Source organism: Callorhinchus milii, unplaced genomic scaffold (assembly GCF_018977255.1).
Source record: "Callorhinchus milii isolate IMCB2004 unplaced genomic scaffold, IMCB_Cmil_1.0 Scaffold5, whole genome shotgun sequence".
Taxonomy (NCBI): Eukaryota; Metazoa; Chordata; class Chondrichthyes; order Chimaeriformes; family Callorhinchidae; genus Callorhinchus; species Callorhinchus milii.
The window spans coordinates 9,618,944-9,636,657 of record NW_024704746.1 but is presented as its reverse complement, the minus strand read 5'-3'; the positions used below and the strand labels follow the sequence as shown (position 1 = coordinate 9,636,657).

General features: G+C 43.5%; 1 protein-coding gene across 1 annotated transcript in view; it reads left to right on the top strand.

The window, feature by feature from the left end:
* Positions 1-17,714, top strand: part of hmcn1 (hemicentin 1) — a 162,635-nt gene that overhangs the window by 60,848 nt on the left and 84,073 nt on the right. Inside the window, 9 exon segments of the mRNA XM_007895691.2 lie at positions 3,544-3,671; positions 4,028-4,172; positions 6,497-6,609; positions 8,227-8,386; positions 9,758-9,920; positions 11,108-11,235; positions 13,868-14,143; positions 14,464-14,559; positions 17,487-17,678. Of these exon segments, the coding sequence (XP_007893882.2) occupies positions 3,544-3,671; positions 4,028-4,172; positions 6,497-6,609; positions 8,227-8,386; positions 9,758-9,920; positions 11,108-11,235; positions 13,868-14,143; positions 14,464-14,559; positions 17,487-17,678 (1,401 nt within the window).

Genomic DNA, 17,714 nt, shown 5'->3' with positions numbered 1-17,714 from the left:
AATGCCTCTTTCTATCTCTGACCGCTGGGCTACAGTGTGGCCTCTCTGCTCCTATCTGATCACAGAGACGAGCTCTGCTTTCTGTCTTTACCCATTAACCACTCTCTCACGCTGATAAGTTCAGCCCAATCCTCACAGTGTTTGTAATGTAAACCCGTGCTCTAACCTTTCAGGGGCTGAGGGTTCCTGGTTTCCATAAATTTCTGTTTGGAAGGTCATAAATTCAGCCTAGGTGGTTGCCGCAGTACTAGGTGGCTGTGGGGCTGGGGGTTGATTTGATTCCTAGCAGGCAAGAACTCCCACCGACCTCACTGAGTTGACCTCTTTCATCAACAACAACAAGATTACATTGTATAGCGCCTTTCACGTCGGGAGGACGTCCCATCCTTTAACACAAGCGCTTTGAGTCACTGCCGCACATGAAGGGTGCTCTACAAATGAGTTGTTGTCGAGTTGTGTTCATTTCTACTTAAACCTTTGACATTAAATTAAACCATGCAGGGATTCAGAAGCCCCAATTTCACAAGGATAATACTGTTCCAACCGGGAAGGACACCTCAGTTTGCCAGTCTCCTGACCCAGAACCATAGAGTGGGGCAAATGTTGAGGAGATCAATGGATACGAGGATTGTAATAGCAATAATCCTTGCATTTGATATAGTGTCTTTCACATCAGGAGGACATCTTATAGGCCTCCAATGGCCGTCGTGTATAGCATGGAAAGTGGCCAGTCTTTGCCAGTGCTAATAGTGCTCCTGAGCTTTCTCAGTTTGTTAGATTGTGGCAGATCTTTTTCTCACATTTCCTACATGCTTTTTCTACATGCTCTTTACTACTGCTTGACGGGCTGTTGGCTTCATAACACTCCCATCTCTGTGTCAGAAGGTGTGGGTTGGAGCCCCATGTTGGGGCTTTGCACTCACAAAGTCACAGTTGCTACTCCAATGCAGTGCTGGGGGGGAGCTGAATTATCAGAGGTGCCATGCTTTGGATGAGATATTAAACCTCAGCCGATCTACCTGTGGACATCAAAGTTTCCCATGCCTCAAGTTGTAAAGAGAAGGCAGTTTCTTCCAGTCTTCTGGCCAACAATCTTTCTTGTTATTCAATTCATGGCCGTTTGTGCGAAATTTACTGTTTGTAAATTGACTGCCTCAACAACAACAAAATTACATTTATAGAGCGCCTTTCACGTTGTGAGGACGTCCCAAAGCGCTGAACAGTCAGATGTCGGGGCCAGAGCATGGGGGAGGGGTGGTGTAGGGGTGAGGGAAGGTAGAGAGGTGGGAGGGAGACCAAAAGGCACGGTCGAAGAGAAGGGTCTTGAGACCGGCCTTGAAGGATGCAAGGGAGGAAGCGAGGTGAAGGGACAGTGGGTTGGAGTTCCAGAGTGTGGTGGCAGAGAGGCTGAAAGCCCGGACACCGATGGTAGGTCGGGCGGGAGACATTCATTCACCTACATAATACACAGCCACTGCACCTTGGGGTAGAAATCCGGTGAAGGCCTCTGAAAATGAAAGACTATATCAGATGCAAGAATTACTGTTATTATAACCTAAGCTTCCATCGATCTCCTCATTTAAACATCCTGGTTGATTCTGCCTCTGTGGTTTTAATAATAATAATCCTTGCATTTGATGTAACGCCTTATCACATCGTTGAGATATCTCAAAGCACTTCACAGGATATGCTGTAAAGTGAATTGACTGTGTATTTTGTGGAGCAGTGCATTCCGCAGTCTCTCAATGGATAAACAGTGCTGCTTTAAGAACTAACTGTACAAGACCACATTTAAAGAGAAAAAAAATTGCCCTTTTTCTTCTTGTTCTTGTTCAAGAAGAAAATTGCAGTGTCACATCTGGATCGCATTGTCAGTCAGTGTGCGATGCCAAAATAAATCTGCTCGTTCCCTGAATGCTTGTGTAGGTCAAGCCAGCTGAACGGCCTTTTGGGGGGTTTTGAGGGTTAATAAGAGATTTTGTTGTTCGGGCATCATCGCAGTGGGAGAGGGGGAGGTGGAATGTAGTGTGGGCCAGCCTTACCGGGTTGCTGCTATGCTACTTCACAAGCTACCTCTAGAGAGGTGACAGTGATGAATGGGGCAGGAACTAGGTGGGTGAACGGGCATTTCCGCCTGGTCCTTCACCGACTCTGGCTCTCGTTGAATGAGCCGCAGCTGGGATCCCCAGTGGCCGAGTGAGTCGGCGCTGCAGAGGAACAAGACGCTCACATGCAATTACTGCTGATGTGAGCCGTTCTCAACTCCCAGTGTTAGTTCTGGCGAGAGCGGGCCAGCCAGCAAACCCAGGCCCCGGAGGGAGAAGCTGGAGTGAAAGAGGAGACTCCAGCACATGCTGCTTGCTCCTTGATAGGGAGGAGCAGACTGCGATCTAGTTATAATTAGTCGGAAAAGTTCTAGTTGTCAAAAAGTCTTTCTAATCTTGTTGTTTGTCCGCCTCAAGGCGTTACCGCCACCCCACCTTTTGACTGCGCTTTCGGTCATCTTTTCCTCTTCTCCCCACCACCATCCTCTTCAGCCCTATCCTCCGCCCCCCGCCCCCCCCCCCCCCCCACACACACACTTTGGGTATCCAGCCAGCAGCGCTTTGAGACGTCTTCCTGACATGAGAGGCTCCTGCAAGTGTAAATTGTATTGTGTCATCTCGAGTTGTCGTGCGTTTTCACATAGTTCTCTTTTATACAAGTTTCATTCACAGTTCGATCCTTTATAAAGATACAATAATAATACTTCCAACTGATACAGCGCCTTTCACGTCAGGACGTCTCAAAGCGCTTCACAGGATTTATTATAAAGTGTAATGACTGTGCTTTTTGTCATGACATTTTCTTAGATATAAAATGCAATCCTAAAGACTAATGCACAATTCCAGGGTTTCTTTTAGATGTGAATTTCAGTGAGTGCAGCCTGTCTATGAATCATCTCTTCCCCCAGGGAGAGTCTGTATTCCATTCCAGACACAGGGAAATTCCCATGTGTAGGCGGCTTATATATGTAGGAGGCTGCCTGGCTTGGATACTCTTAAGCACGGGAACGGATTTCAGCATGTGTCAGACACAAATCTCTCGAGAGACTAAGTTAGAGAAACTCTTTCTTCCAAAAGGCTGTGGATGCTTCATCTATTCCAATTTTTAAGACTGAGTTGGATAGATTTTTGTTAGGTAAGAGTATCAAGGTATATGGGACAGAGGTGGTTAATTGGAATTGAGGTACAGATCAACCATGATCTACTAGAATGGCAGAACAGGCTCAAGGGGCTAAATGGCCTACTTCTCTTCCTATGTTCCTAGTTGTCCTAGTTATCTGAAACAAAATAGGATGAGATCAAATTGGCCAAAGGGACTTCTTCAGCTGAACATCTCTTGTGACGTCTATACACAAGAGATGGTGTATACAATGGTGTGAACTAAACCGTTTGATCAACAGGAATTCTTCTTTTCAGGATTTCCTCCTGTTCTCGCTCAACACCTAGAGTGAAGTATCCATTCCCCTCGCTTAACCTCAACCCTTCTGCCTTTGCACAGTTACGCCGCTGATTGGGATCAGCCCGGCGGTTGTCAACGTCATTGAGGGGCAGCCCTTGACTTTGCCCTGTTTGCTACTGGCTGGGAATCCTCTCGCGGAACGGCGGTGGACGAAAAATTCTTTGCTGGTGAGGAGAGAAAATCACTGGGGCTAAGTGTGTGTGTGTGTGTTGGGGGCACGGGGGGAGTTGGGGGGGTGTGGTGGGGGAGGGGGCAAAGAGGGAAACAGTTATAGATAGCTCTGTTGCAGATTCACAGAATATTTCAGCATTGAAGAAAGTCATTCGGCTTATCTACGCTGACTCCTTGAAAGAGCATTTTCTTCAGTCCTGATCCACTAGTCCCCCTCTCCTCTCTTTCCCCACCAGTCCTGCTGTCTCCTGCCTTTTCTCTACAATCACTTTTTCTCTGCCTCCCCACCCCTACCCCCAAACCGAGCATTTAAGCATCACAAGCCCCTGATTTTGTTTGTTTGCTCACCCAGGTGTTGTCGGACGGTTACGTGACTGTGCGCCGGGACAAAAGTCTCCACATTGAGAGGGTCCGGCTGCACGATGGGGGCAAGTACACGTGTGTCGCCAGTAATGTGGCGGGGACCAGCAAAAGGATGACCACTGTGAACATCTTTGGTAAGTAATACCAAAGTAGCTGGTAGGTAATGCACTGTAAATACCTTCGACCACAACAGCAACACCATGCACCTATGTAAAGGGGCTTTTCATGTAGAGTGAATGACCACCTCAAAAGCACTTTAGAAAGACAATGGGTAGAATTAAGCAGGAAGGAGAGGCAGAGGAATGTAATGGTATTGACCAAAGGCACGGTCAAATAGAGCAGTTTTCAAGACAATTCTGAAGGCACAGAGAGAAGCAAGCAAGGCAGTCATTTATTAAACCACATGGTCTGTATCATTCACCTCATTTCCTGAATAAACATATTGGAACTTTATTAATGTTTTTACTTTGGGACAAAAATCCAGCTGTGGTTCTCCAGCGATGAGACATAATTTGCTTTCTGTTGTCAGTGTGTGTCTCTGAGGTACTGCCTTTTACTTTGAAAAGGGAAATTTTTGTTTAATGGATATTCCAGGAAAACTCCTCCAGTAATTTTCCCAGCAAGTCCAGAGCTTCCCAAACCACTGAAGCTTCAAACTCAGCTTCTGAACCACAAGCACAAGAAACTTTTCAATAGAAAGTCAATGTTTTTGCAAACTCAAAGAAGCTGCCACCATCATGGAATATCCCATCTTCTTCACCCTGATACACATACTATAGATATACATGCTATAGATGTAGATACACACACACTGGATATAGACACACGCATACACTGTAGATATATATACACACACAAACTATACATTTAGACACACATACTATAGATATGTATACACACTGTGGATATAGACACGCGCAAACACTGTAGATGTGGATGCACACACATATTGAATATAGACATACACACTGCAGATATAGATACACACACAAACACACTATGCATATAAATAATAATAATAATAATAATCGTTGCATTTGATATAGCACTTTTCATGTCAGGAGGACGTCCCAAAGCGCTTCACAGAACACACTATAAAGTGAATTGACTGTATATTTGTGGGCGAATGCGGCAGCCAATTGCGCACAGCAGTGTCCCACAAACAGTCGTAGATTGAAAATGACCAATTTATTATTGTCTTATTTTTTGGAGGGATTATTATTAAGCGTGTGGAGTAAGGAAACTTGCCCAAGGTTTCACCCTTTGCCTGGAATTGAACTCAAGTCTCTCACTTGCAAAGCGAGTGCTCTAACCACTGAGCTACAGGACTCCACACACAGTACATATAAACATACACAGACACCCTGTACACATTGACCCACACACATATAGTGTACATATACATGCACAGTACATATAGGTACGCATACACTTTACACATTTTGCGTACAGAATATATAGTCATTATGCTTTCCGGTGAAGCGCTTTGAGATATCTTAACAGTGTGATAATGCACGATATCAAATGCAAGTATTATCATTATTATAATAAATTAATGTTATTAATAAAAATTCATATTGTCATGGTATCTTATGTCTGGATGAGAATTGTATGCTCCTTCCAGGTGCACTCTGAAAAGAGCGATCCTTCTCTAATTACTATTAGGGTACGTGCCCAGTCAGAGCAGTCTCACAAAATACACCCAGCACTTGGCTTTTAATAAAATATTTCTTATTTATTCAAACCCATATACTTCAATATATATATATATATTCCCGCATTCGGAGCATTTGACCCAAAAATAACAAAAACAATTCTTATATAATACTCTGATAATATTATATTAATATAACTTTAACAAGGCATAATCCTATACTTTATAAGATATCTAACCACTGAGCCTCAACACTTGGACCACCAGGGGTAAACAAATAGAGTAACCTTACCCCAAATTCACATCTCTTCTAAGTTCCTGAGATTCAGAGTTTTTATAATTAGTGATATTAAAGTCAAATATTAGTTAAAACTCCAAAACTCAACTGTCATATAACTTCACTTCCTCTCTCTTATACCTCAAATATGCCCATGTGATTTTTTTACCCAATCAGTTCTCCGTACTTTGACAAACTCAACTCCAAATTGACTAAGATTGACTCCTTCAATCAATCCTTGATGCTTTTACAGTTCGAAAACCTAAACTCGTTAACTCAACTATGTTCAGACTAAAAGACTCCAACATAAAACCTGTTAACTCACAAAATCTAACAAAAAAGCCATAAACCGAAAGCCCTTACCAACATTTTTACACCTTACGTGAGATAACCAGATTGATATCTCAATCTAACAAATTCAACAGACTCTGAACACCTGTGACCGCTCTCCATGAACCTAAATATTCACCCTATTCCAATTAACCCTTAACTAACTCACAATGTTTAATATTTATTTTGTGTTTCAGTTCTCCCCACCATCCAACATGGACCTCAAATATTCAGTACCATTGAGGGAGTCCGAGTCACACTACCTTGTAAAGCACATGGTACTCCCAAGCCTTCAATCACCTGGTCCAAGGTATTTGAACCCACGACTTCCTTTATCCACCACTCTCAGCAATATTTAATAATAATACTTGCTTTGATATCGCCCCTAGGAGCAAAGTGATTTCCTCGTGTCTGAGCTGTTTCCAAGGTTCATTAGATACATGAATAAATCAGGGTCATTCCTCACCTGCCCCCTATTCTCCCTGGTGTGATATTGAAACAATTCGGTTTGAGTGAGGTTGCCAGAGGACTTCACAGGATAGTCAAGATAAGTAATTTAGCTGCCACAGAACCAAATGACTTATCTTGAATATCCTGTGTGTGGGGGCAGGGGGCGGGGGGGGAAGCAGAATCTCCTTATAGCTGAATTGGCTCCAAGGTGAACATGCCTGGCAATGAAATGTCGCAATTGAATCAAGACTCTGTGGCGATCTCAGTAATCCAGTTCCTGAGCCAGACAGGTCCACAGTACTCCAGGGAACAGACCAGCCAGCCTGGCTCATCAGCAGGATTTAGAGGGGCAGACTTATCGGGGGGAAAGAGGGATTTTTCCCACTCAGCTCCCGCTAACCCTGCAAGCTAAAGCCCTAACAGGTAGGTTTGTCCCACCTGGACAAAGAGTAGGAAGTCATGTCTTCAACGACAAGTTGTGTTTTTAGGTGGTAAAACTCCAGCAGTATCTTTAACGCACACTGTGGGGTGCACAAGCCTGGGCTCTTGTCAACATGTACCTGATACCCGCTTGAATTAGACAAGTATCGTGTGTTCCTCCGGGGAGAGAGTGCACATTCCATTTCACACACAGGAATTTCCATGTGTAGGTGGCATGCAAGGATCTGTCTAGTTTGAATACTATTAAACATGGCAATGGGTTTCTGCATGTATCAGACATCTGGCTGAAAAAAAGCATGACTGATCTTCAGGAGGGAGCAGAGAAAATTATCAAAAACAATTCACTGTAATCTTATTTGCTGTTCTTTGTTTTAAGTCCATAATAAATCATGCCTCAAAATAGCACCCACCTTCTTACAATTTGTTGTGCTACTTACAGAGGCAGCTAGCTTGAGTCTCATAGAAATAACACAGATACAGTCTGGTTGTAATGTCATTCCAATAGACATCTGAACATGCCAGATCGGTTAGTCATTTGGATTTAAAGAAGAGAAGAGCTCGATTTACCTACTACTGACTCAATATAATACTGCCTAACCTGTAATAATGGTCACCTTTAGATAGTAATGACGGTTCTCAGCATGTAGACTCAGCAGCTGTATTTACACACACTGTTCAGCATTGATGTGATCGGGGCAGTACAGGATCTAGCCTGTACTTCACAATCCTGACAAAGTAAACAACAGGAATTTCAAATGCAACATATTTTCATACGAAATATTATTGTGTTACTTTCTAGAATATCTCTCTTTAAAAATCAAATAACAACCAGAAAGTTATCTCTGCAGATATTGCAACAACCTTCACTTCATTCCAAATCAATTGTATTTTGTAAAGCGCTTTGAGAATCCCGAAAGGCGCTAAATAAATGCAAGTAATAATTTTATTATTATCATTATCGGGGATACTTTGCATTGTTGAAAAGTAGCTTGAAAACAAAGAAATTATTTAATTTTATTTTACAACTAACACACAGAACAGTGAAGTTATTACCGAAGACAATCAGAAATTCAAGACTGGCTCGGACGGAAGCTTATTGATATTTTCCCCGACTGGCGAGCAGACGGGGGAGTTTGTGTGCACGGCCACCAACGCTGCAGGCTACGCTTCTCGCAAGGTTCAACTGACGGTTTACGGTATTGACATTAGCCCTGTACTGGTCTGAGCTTATCCCTGTCCCTCACTGAGCTGTTTCCTCTACTGCACTGAGTTTATTTTATTGGTGAGCAAGGTTAGGCCTGCTCACCTCCATTAGCTGAATTGGATCAAAATGTTCCACTTAGGGAATGAGGGTTATTCACATAGACAACCCCCAATTCCCCCCAAGCTCTTCTAGGCCCCAAATTGTCAAAGGACAATGCAGACCGGCAGGGCAAGTCTGGCTTGAGCCTGGTGATCAAGGGTTCAAGTGAATATCTCTGCTTCCTCTTCGTGAGAGCAGACCAAACTCCTCAGATCAGAAGTGCTGAACTGCACTGAGCTGTTTCCTGTACTGCATTGAATGCACTGCTTTGTAAACTGAATCTCATAGTGGAGCTCTTTTTAAACTTTCTTACAGTTTTATTTTGTTTTGTGCTAGGTGGTATTAGAGGTAACTTTCCACATTCACTACAAATAGCAACAACATGCTAAACTTTTCATTACGTTTTTCTTATGGGATTCCCCATATTAAAGACTGGGTACAAGATCGCTCTCATTAAACCATCTGTAAAATGGTTTATTGTTTGCAAGTTATCAGTGAGACTTTTGTTTTGCTAAAAAATGGTGAAGATGCTATAATCCTGTTGATTTCAAAAGGTAAAGAGTATTGTCTAGTTATTTTGAAGATGTATTGGTGTTAGTGGCCCCAAGAATGCTCATAAAGTTATGACTAGCTTGTGCAAAAGGTACTTCTGATCCAGAAATACACTGCAACTGGGATTACTGCAAAAAAATTAAAAAGGAACTCTTTCTAGTGGGGTCTGTTGTTTCAGGACAGATACCAGGAAGTTTTTCTATACACAGCGGGGGATGAACAACTGGAACAAATTGCTAAAAGGGTGGTTGAGGCCGTGACACTGCACTCATTTCAAAAGCAGTTTGGTGGAGGGACAGTAGGGTAGATGATCTGGAAAGATGAGATCGGATGAGCTGAAGGACACTCTTCATCCAATCTTGTGAAATCACACAACCCAACTACAAGTGTGTTTGAAATCCATGTTCTGTCAATATTAGACGACTATTACCCTGAATAACCAATAACTAGTGCAGTACAAATACCAGTAGCAATTGGTAAATGACAAAAGGAAACAGAAATTTTGAAGTCTATTCAGTGCCTTTCTTCTGAATGTGATGTACGTTTTTTTAAATGTAAATTGAACTGATATATTTGTGTTTGGATCAGGACTATTTCCATTTCTAACGACTGAGAGATAAGAGCAAAGGGCATTTTCCTGATGGAATGCTCGAAATAGATACATGTATCTAGTGTCTTACAGAAGTTTTTGCAACCCATTTGTCAATTCTAGTCAAACCAAGAGTTAGTGCTGGCTCGAGAAGTGGAGAGAGTCCGAGGGAGATCTCGGTGGTGGCAGGGCATGATGCCACACTGCCCTGTGAAGTGCAGAGCTTTCCTCCTCCCATCATCACCTGGGCCAAAAACAGACAGCTCATTTCTCCTTACTCACCAAGGTAATCCTTATCCTTTTCAACTAGCAACTTGCGCTACGGTTACAGGCTCTGACTGCACCAGTAGGACACAGTGTGGCACAATATAGAGCTGCACAGAGTTGAGTACAGTTACACAGAAACGCACAGACAGTTACATTGAGTGACATGGCACGGAAACAGGCCATTTGGCCAACTGTGCCGCTGTTTATACTCTACATGAGCCCCTAACCCTCCTAATTCCCTTCACCTATACTCATTCGTCTTTTCCTGTCTTTCTCATGTTTGCATCAAGTTTTCTCTGAAGTACATTGATGCTATTTGCTTCAAACAGAGTGGGACAATTCATTCAAAACAAAAGTCCCTTGCTGTGGATTTATCACTAATGCTGGACATGGCACTATTGGAATATTTTCCCTAGACTTTAACATTGTTTCTTCAGACCAAACACACTGAGAAACAGCACCTTATTGCACCATGGTCCCATGTGTTCTATGAACGATCCTTCCTCATCTAGGACCGAGACACAGTTCCTCTGCAAATGAAAGATAGGTCTTCTCTGTGATGGTTGTAAGGAAATGGAAATGAGTGAGTCCTTCAGTCCAGTTCAGGCCTGGATTCTGGATGTGGGTACACGCTGCAAAAGTGTCTAAAATTTGGCACCAAAAGGTTCTCTTTTCAACGGAGGTGATCTTTGAAATTTGACTGTCGTCACTCACCCCTCCAGCCTGGGCCATAAACCATTCCAGTTTCCTTTACAGCTGTGTTCCGCTCAGCCTGTGGCACAGAACTGTAACTGATACCCATCCCGTCAGATACTGCAGATGCAGGAAAGTCCGGCCGCCCAGCTAACAGCTGTCAAAACTTGACCATTGAAGAACCTTTCAATAGTAATCTCGCATTTGATATAGCACCTTATCATGTCGTTGAGACGACTCAAAGTGCTTCACAGAATATATTGTAAAGGGGATTGACAGTGTATTTTATATTTATTTTATAACATATTTTACAATAGCCATTGAGTCTGGTTTTCATGAGCTAGATTCTCCATACTTAGTTCATTGTATTTAGCAGTTGTTTGTATTCTTAATGTTCATTCAACAAAATCTGGGATCAGTCTATGGATGTTACCGTATATTTTGAGAGGGTGGATATTTTTTAAGTTGGTCTTTTTACTGAAGCTTTATTTAAATTGTTATTCTGTATTCCAGACACACTCAGCTCTCATCAGGGTCAATGAAAATCCTGAAAACCCAACTGTCTGACGGTGGGATATATCGCTGTGTTGCCACAAACATTGCTGGGAACATCACCCAGTCTGTTATACTGAGTATCCATGGTATGTTTTCATTTACATTATATAATAAATCCCCCAGAGGATCGAGTTCAAGATCCTCGTCCTCACTTTCAAGGCTACTGTGGCCTTGCCCCCTCCTACCCCTCTGACCTGCTGACTTCCAACCAACCTGCCCGCTCCCTCCGTTCTGCTCCATGTCTCCCACCCGACCCGCCCTACCATGGGTGGCCGGGCTTTCAGCCTCTCTGCTCCCACACTCTGGAACTCCATCCCACGGTCCCTTCGCCTCGCTTCGCCCCTTGCCTCCTTCAGGGCCGGTCTCAAGACTCTTCTTTTCCATTGTGCCTTTGGTCTCCCTCCCACCTCTCTGCCTTCCCTCACCCCTACACCACCCCTCCCCCATGCTCAGGCCCCGACACCTGACTGTTCAGCGCCTTGGGACATCCTCCCAACGTGAAAGGCGCTCTATAAATGTAATTTTGTTGTTGTTGTAAATAATTATCCTTGCATTTGTGCCTTATCACGTGCCTTATCACGTCAAGGAGTTATCTGAAAACACTTCACAGAATTTACTGTGGAAAACAATGAGAGAATTTTTGCAGGCAAACGCAGCTGCCAATTTGCACACAACAATGTTCTGCCAAACATGCCATGAAGTGACCAGTTTTATGGGGGGTTGTAGGCCAGGAAAAGTACAATGGAGAGTGTCAGAAGCTTTCTTTACATGTCAAAGACACCCCCTTCTCCAGAGTTGTTAGCAATGCTTTAATGGGATGTCAATGAGGCTCTCACATTGGGCTCCACAGCTATTACAATGGCTTTTACACATACACTAAAGGAAAAAAAATGTTTGTTGAAAAGATTAGCAGATCTTTGAAAGTAAATTATTAAACTGGAAATAATTATGCAATCTTTGGTAAAGCAGCAGTAAAGTTTCATTCACAAGAATTGATGTCAAGTGTAGTGACTATTAAATGTCTGTATCTTAGGTGTGTACAGTGTAAATATGTGACATCTGACACTCATGCAATACACATCTGTGGGATGCCACACACTTGTGGAGTGACACTCATGGAACTTGTGGAACCATACAAGTGTGCAGCCACCTTGCAAATGTTCATTAAATAAGGATTACTATGCAAGTCATAACACTGGCAACTGAGTGGCATTACATTCCAAACTCATGATACGGTTCCACAAGACTGTGTCTTGCTTTCTTGTAAAAGTAAACCTAAACCTTCTGCTACAGAATGAATCACGGTGCCTGGTTTATAAACCTTCTTTGGTCCGCTAGTGGCCAGAAGCATTCATTTATTTGTATAATTTAAATTGTGGAGAATTTCTACTGTAACCCCCAGATATTTATCTGAAGTACACATCTTACACTGAGCACATCTTACATTGATTGGAGCAGATTTTGAGAAGGGGATGGGAGGGGGAGGAATGCTATGGGGAGGTTATGTCTATAAAATCGCTTAAATAGTACATTGTGTACCCATTGAAACACTTTACAGGCAAAAAGACAGTCAATTAACAAGAGAAACTATTTACAGAGGTTGCCTGTGGTGTTTGCTTTATAGACCTTTAATATTTATTCCACATGATGTTTTGGGACATTTCAACATGGTGGATAGTGTAGCAAGACAAACAGGACTGGGTGCCCTGGTAGCTTTACTACCACTGCTGTACAGACGTGCTTTTAGTTAATTCCCGCTGACTGTGTTACAAATTTCGCTTGTAGTTTTTGTACCATGTCCTGTGTGCAGCCCAATCACCCGTACATTTCCTTCCCTCACTCCAGCATTGCTGGACTCCACACAGGCCTGATGCCAACCTCCCTGTGCTACCATCAGTGACCAAGCCTTAAGTCATTACTACAACATAATAACAATTTGCATTTATATAGCGCCCTTCACTCAGGGTAAAGCCTTGCAGCATCACGCCTCCAACTTCTGGAGCCCCGTGCCTTTATCCCAAGTTGTTTTTGTTGTTTGGTATGTGTCCGCAGGTCCATATTAAAGTGACCTTTCTCAGCACAAGTTTTTCCTGTCAGTTGCAGGCAGTGCTTTCCTGTGGGCTCTTCATTTGCTGACTGTAAAGTCGGCCAGGCATCAATAATGCCAAAGCCCTGGCTGAGTCCTTGATCAGTAGCTTTTGATTGCCGTTTACCCTGTCAAGAAAATCCCTGTAGCACACCACACAACACCTACCTGATCGAGGATTCCACCTCACCCATTTAATCTCTTGAGCCAAAGGCTGTACTGCCACCACAACACAGGACAAGACTAGGACTGTGTGTAATTTTGATTGAAGTTATAACAGTGCAAAATGTAAGCCATTCAAATATAATCAGTGAAAACTTTGATCTTGGTTGGCAAAACTATGTCCAGTGAAGAACTAAATGAAGCAAAGCCAGCTTGGTTCATTGGCAGGGCTTGGAAGGGCAGACCAGCCATTGGAGGCAGGGAATCACCCATTCAGCTTCTGTTAACTGTACCCTGATGGGTAGGGTGGTCTTAGCTGGAGAAGCACAGGGAAAGCTTGCCAGACAGTTTGTGATTGAATCTCAATCCGTCTCTCTTTCTTTCACAACTAGACAGTACAAGAGCAAACCTTATTTCCCTTGTATACATGAGAGTGAAGCACTTCACTTGCTTTTTTTGCTGTTCTTCAGTTCCTCCAAAGATTCAGCCGGGCCCCCGTGTTATGAAAGTCCAAGTCGGTCACAGGGTCGACATTCCCTGTAATGCCCATGGATTACCCACCCCCACGGTAACCTGGTATAAAGACCGAAGCATCGTCCTGGATGCCCGTGGTACGCGCTTCACCCTGGGGACCGAGGGAACGCTGATCGTGAAGGAGGTCCAACTCTCTGATGCTGGCGTCTATCGATGTGTCGCTATCAATGCTGCTGGTCGGGATGAAGCCGCGACAACCTTGCAGATTCACCGTGAGTATCGCTAGAAGCACAGCTTGGAATGTACAGGGTGTTCACAACGTCCTGTTACCTCCTTGCTTCCTCCTCCACCCCCACCCCAACAGTGCACTGAGCAACATCTGAAACATGTGGAAGAATGCCAGTGAACATATAGCATGAACAACCCGCAAGTGACTGACTAGGTTTCCATTAAATCCCCCCTTTGATGGCATTTTTATCCTGCCCTTGAGGCATTATACATTAACAGTGTCTCCGATCAAAACCTCAGCCAAAGCCGACTAAAATCAGGATTTGTGCCTTTAATTGAAATATTCTCTTCACTGTATTCACAGAACCTCCCTCAGTTGAAGACCCAGGTCCTCCGTACAACACCCCATTCCAAGAGAGAGTAGCAAACCAACGCATTGCCTTCCCCTGCCCAGCCAAAGGTAAGAGTACAAGGTAGCACACACGATGCTGTATGCCTTATACTGCCATTTATTGCCCATACAACCATAATATTGTATCTTTTTCCTGGGAAGTGGGATTAAGTGCTCCGAGTTGCTATCCTGCGTGAAGCGCAATATATGATAAATGCTGTTGTTGATTTATACACACACACACACCACACACACACAGCATTTTTTGTTATACACTCAGCGGTAAGGTATGGTACATTTCATGATAGACTCTGTGGTATAGGCAGACTGTCTTATTAGTCATATAGCCATTGACAATGGATTTGTGTGTTTGCTACATTCTCATATTTTATCCTGGGAGATGGTGTTTGCAGTTATTCTGCATTTTAACTTGGCACATGTTGTTCACCATAAATCTAGATCAGGTGGCTGGGAGTAAGTTCCAAAACTACATTACATTGCATTCCATCATTGCATTGCATTGTTTCAAAAGGCCAAATGGCCTCCTGATGGGTTGTAAAAATTTCTCTGGTTCTAACGTTCGGAATGTTGGTAAATAGCTGATCTGTAGCTTTGAATTGCACTGTACTGCACAATAAGGCTAAGATTCAAGTCTTTGGTTTTCTAAAGGAAGTGTGGTTCAGATTGACCTGATGAGTTCAGGATTAACAACGCTATGTAGTGTCACCAAGAACTTTTAATAGATTCCAGCAAAGGTTCCCAAACTTACTCCCGTCATTTGGCTCCAAACTCAGAACAATTCAAAGAAAGGAAAACAATGACTTAGCTGGGTTATCTTCAACAGATGTTTTTCCACATCTGTTGTTGAGAAGCTGCCTCAGTACCAGTGGGGGGAAAGAGCACATGAACTCAAGGCTGTTAGTGTATGTTTTATATGTGGAGGAAATTAAGCATTTTTAAGATTTGGCTCACAACCTCAACTTTCCGGAGATTGTTTTTTGCCAAATAATGAACAGGTGATTTGATCTATAATGAGCTGCAGATCACCACCCTGACAATTATGAGATCTCTTTGGAAGGGAATCCACAAAAGGTAGATTCAGGATTTCAAAAACAAAATTTCAGCCTTTCGAGGTTAACGCATACTAAACCATGTCTAAAATGGATGCTCCTTTTGTGTGCGTGGGAGGGAGTTGGGGGTGGGGGAGAGGAAAACTGGGTCCTTCAGGAGTTGAACTGGTTCACAGGAAATTTGCCTGCCTGATGAAGTGATACAGGTCTGCACTAATCCAAGGCTTTGTTGATCGGTCTGTCTTGCTCAAGAGTTAGTCTTGCTGGGGTGTCCAAAGACCTAATGGGTTGGGAGGCCTTGGCTGGATATGTGGTGTTCTGTACAGCTATGGTTTCATTTCCATTTATAATAATAAAAAAAACCTTGTATTTGATATAGCGCCTCATCACAACGTTGATCGTTGATACAGAATATATTGTAAAATGGACAAAATATATTGTATATTTTGTGGTTTATATCATCCAGAACTCTGCAACCCATTTCCTCTCCCGCATTAGGCTCCGCGATCCTATCACCCCCATCCTTGCCCAACTCCACAGGTTTCCCATCACACAGAGGATGAATAATAATAATCCTTGCATTTGATATAGCGCTTTTCACATCTTCTCGACATTTCAAAGCGCTTCACAGAATAGACTGTAAAGTGAATTGACTGTTACAGTTGAAGATCCTGGTCCTCACCTTCAAAGCCCTCCACGGTCTTGCTTCCTCCCCTCTACCTCTGCGACCTCCTTAGCCCCTACATCCTGTTCACTCCCTCCGCTCAATGGGCTCCAGCCTGCTTCACATCCTCCGCCTCGCTTGCCCCACCATTGGCGGGCGGGCCTTCCGCCACTCTGCCCCCACCATCTGGAACTCCATTCCCTACTCCCTCTGCCTTGCCACTCCCATGGCACTTTCAAGACCCGTCTCAAGACCCTCCTCTTCGACCGTGCTTTCGATCTCCCTGCTTCCCCCCCCTGCCCTCCACGCTCCTCCACCCTGACCCCTAGCTCGGGTCCGTACCTCTGTCTGTCCAGCGCCTTGAGACATTTTCCCGACATGAAAGGGTCTTTACAAATGTAATTTTGTTGTTCTTATATTACAAAAATATTTACATTTGGTCAATATTACCCTCCCTTGCTGATTTAAGGAAGTCAGGAGACCTACTCTTTGCATACTTATTCTCTGAGTGCTATGTCCTGCTTGTTCTCTTGAGCTGACTATCTATTGCCCAGTATTTTCCTTGCTGACCGAGGCTAAGACACTTCATGCACATGAATTAGACGAGTTGCCTCAGCTAGAATATTTTCACAAATATCTGTTAGTTCCACACATGTATGATTTCTCTTTGATTGGGATGGAATGCACACTCTCTACCCACAGAGGGACACATCCTGTTGACCTAATCCCAGACAGTTTAGGGGCAGAACTATTGCTTGAGGATCCTAGAGTGTGCCACTGGGGGATAGTGCTGGAGTTTAAATATCTATAATCATGCATCTCATGAACACTGGCTTGCTTGTCCAGTTAAGATCAACTACCCATCAGGGTCTTGACCCACAGGGTCAGAGCTTGCATTTTTATAGCTCCTTTGGAATGTGTCAACGTGCTTTACAGTGCCTTAGGATGTCATCCTAACGTGAAAGGCACTATATAAATGCAAAACGCATTTTGATGTTACAGTAATTATTGTCGAGTGTAGTTGTGATTATATTTTTTGTGGGGGGTAAATTCAATGTACAAAAATGTAATCAGTGCTCCTTTCCCTTCTGCGTATAAGTTTGGATGTTGGAAGGCATAATTAACATTCTCTCCTATAGACCATCGTGCAATAACCACACAAGTCCCTTTTAAATTGGTGATTTGCCGTGCTGTAATTCTGCTTGTATCTGAGGCTTTTTGAAGTTTGTTTTTTCATGCACGTTATAATCCTCTGTTGCTAGGTATCCCGAAACCAATCATTAAGTGGTTGCGTAATGGGAGAGAGCTGACTGGCAATGAGCCAGGCGTCTCCTTTTTGGACGATGGGACTTTACTCATCGATGCCGTTTCACCGTACGACAATGGAGAGTACGTCTGTGTGGCAATGAATGAAGCTGGAACCACCGAGAGAAAGTACCAGCTTAAGGTACACGGTACGTATGTCGCTGTATGAGAAACCCTGGAACTAA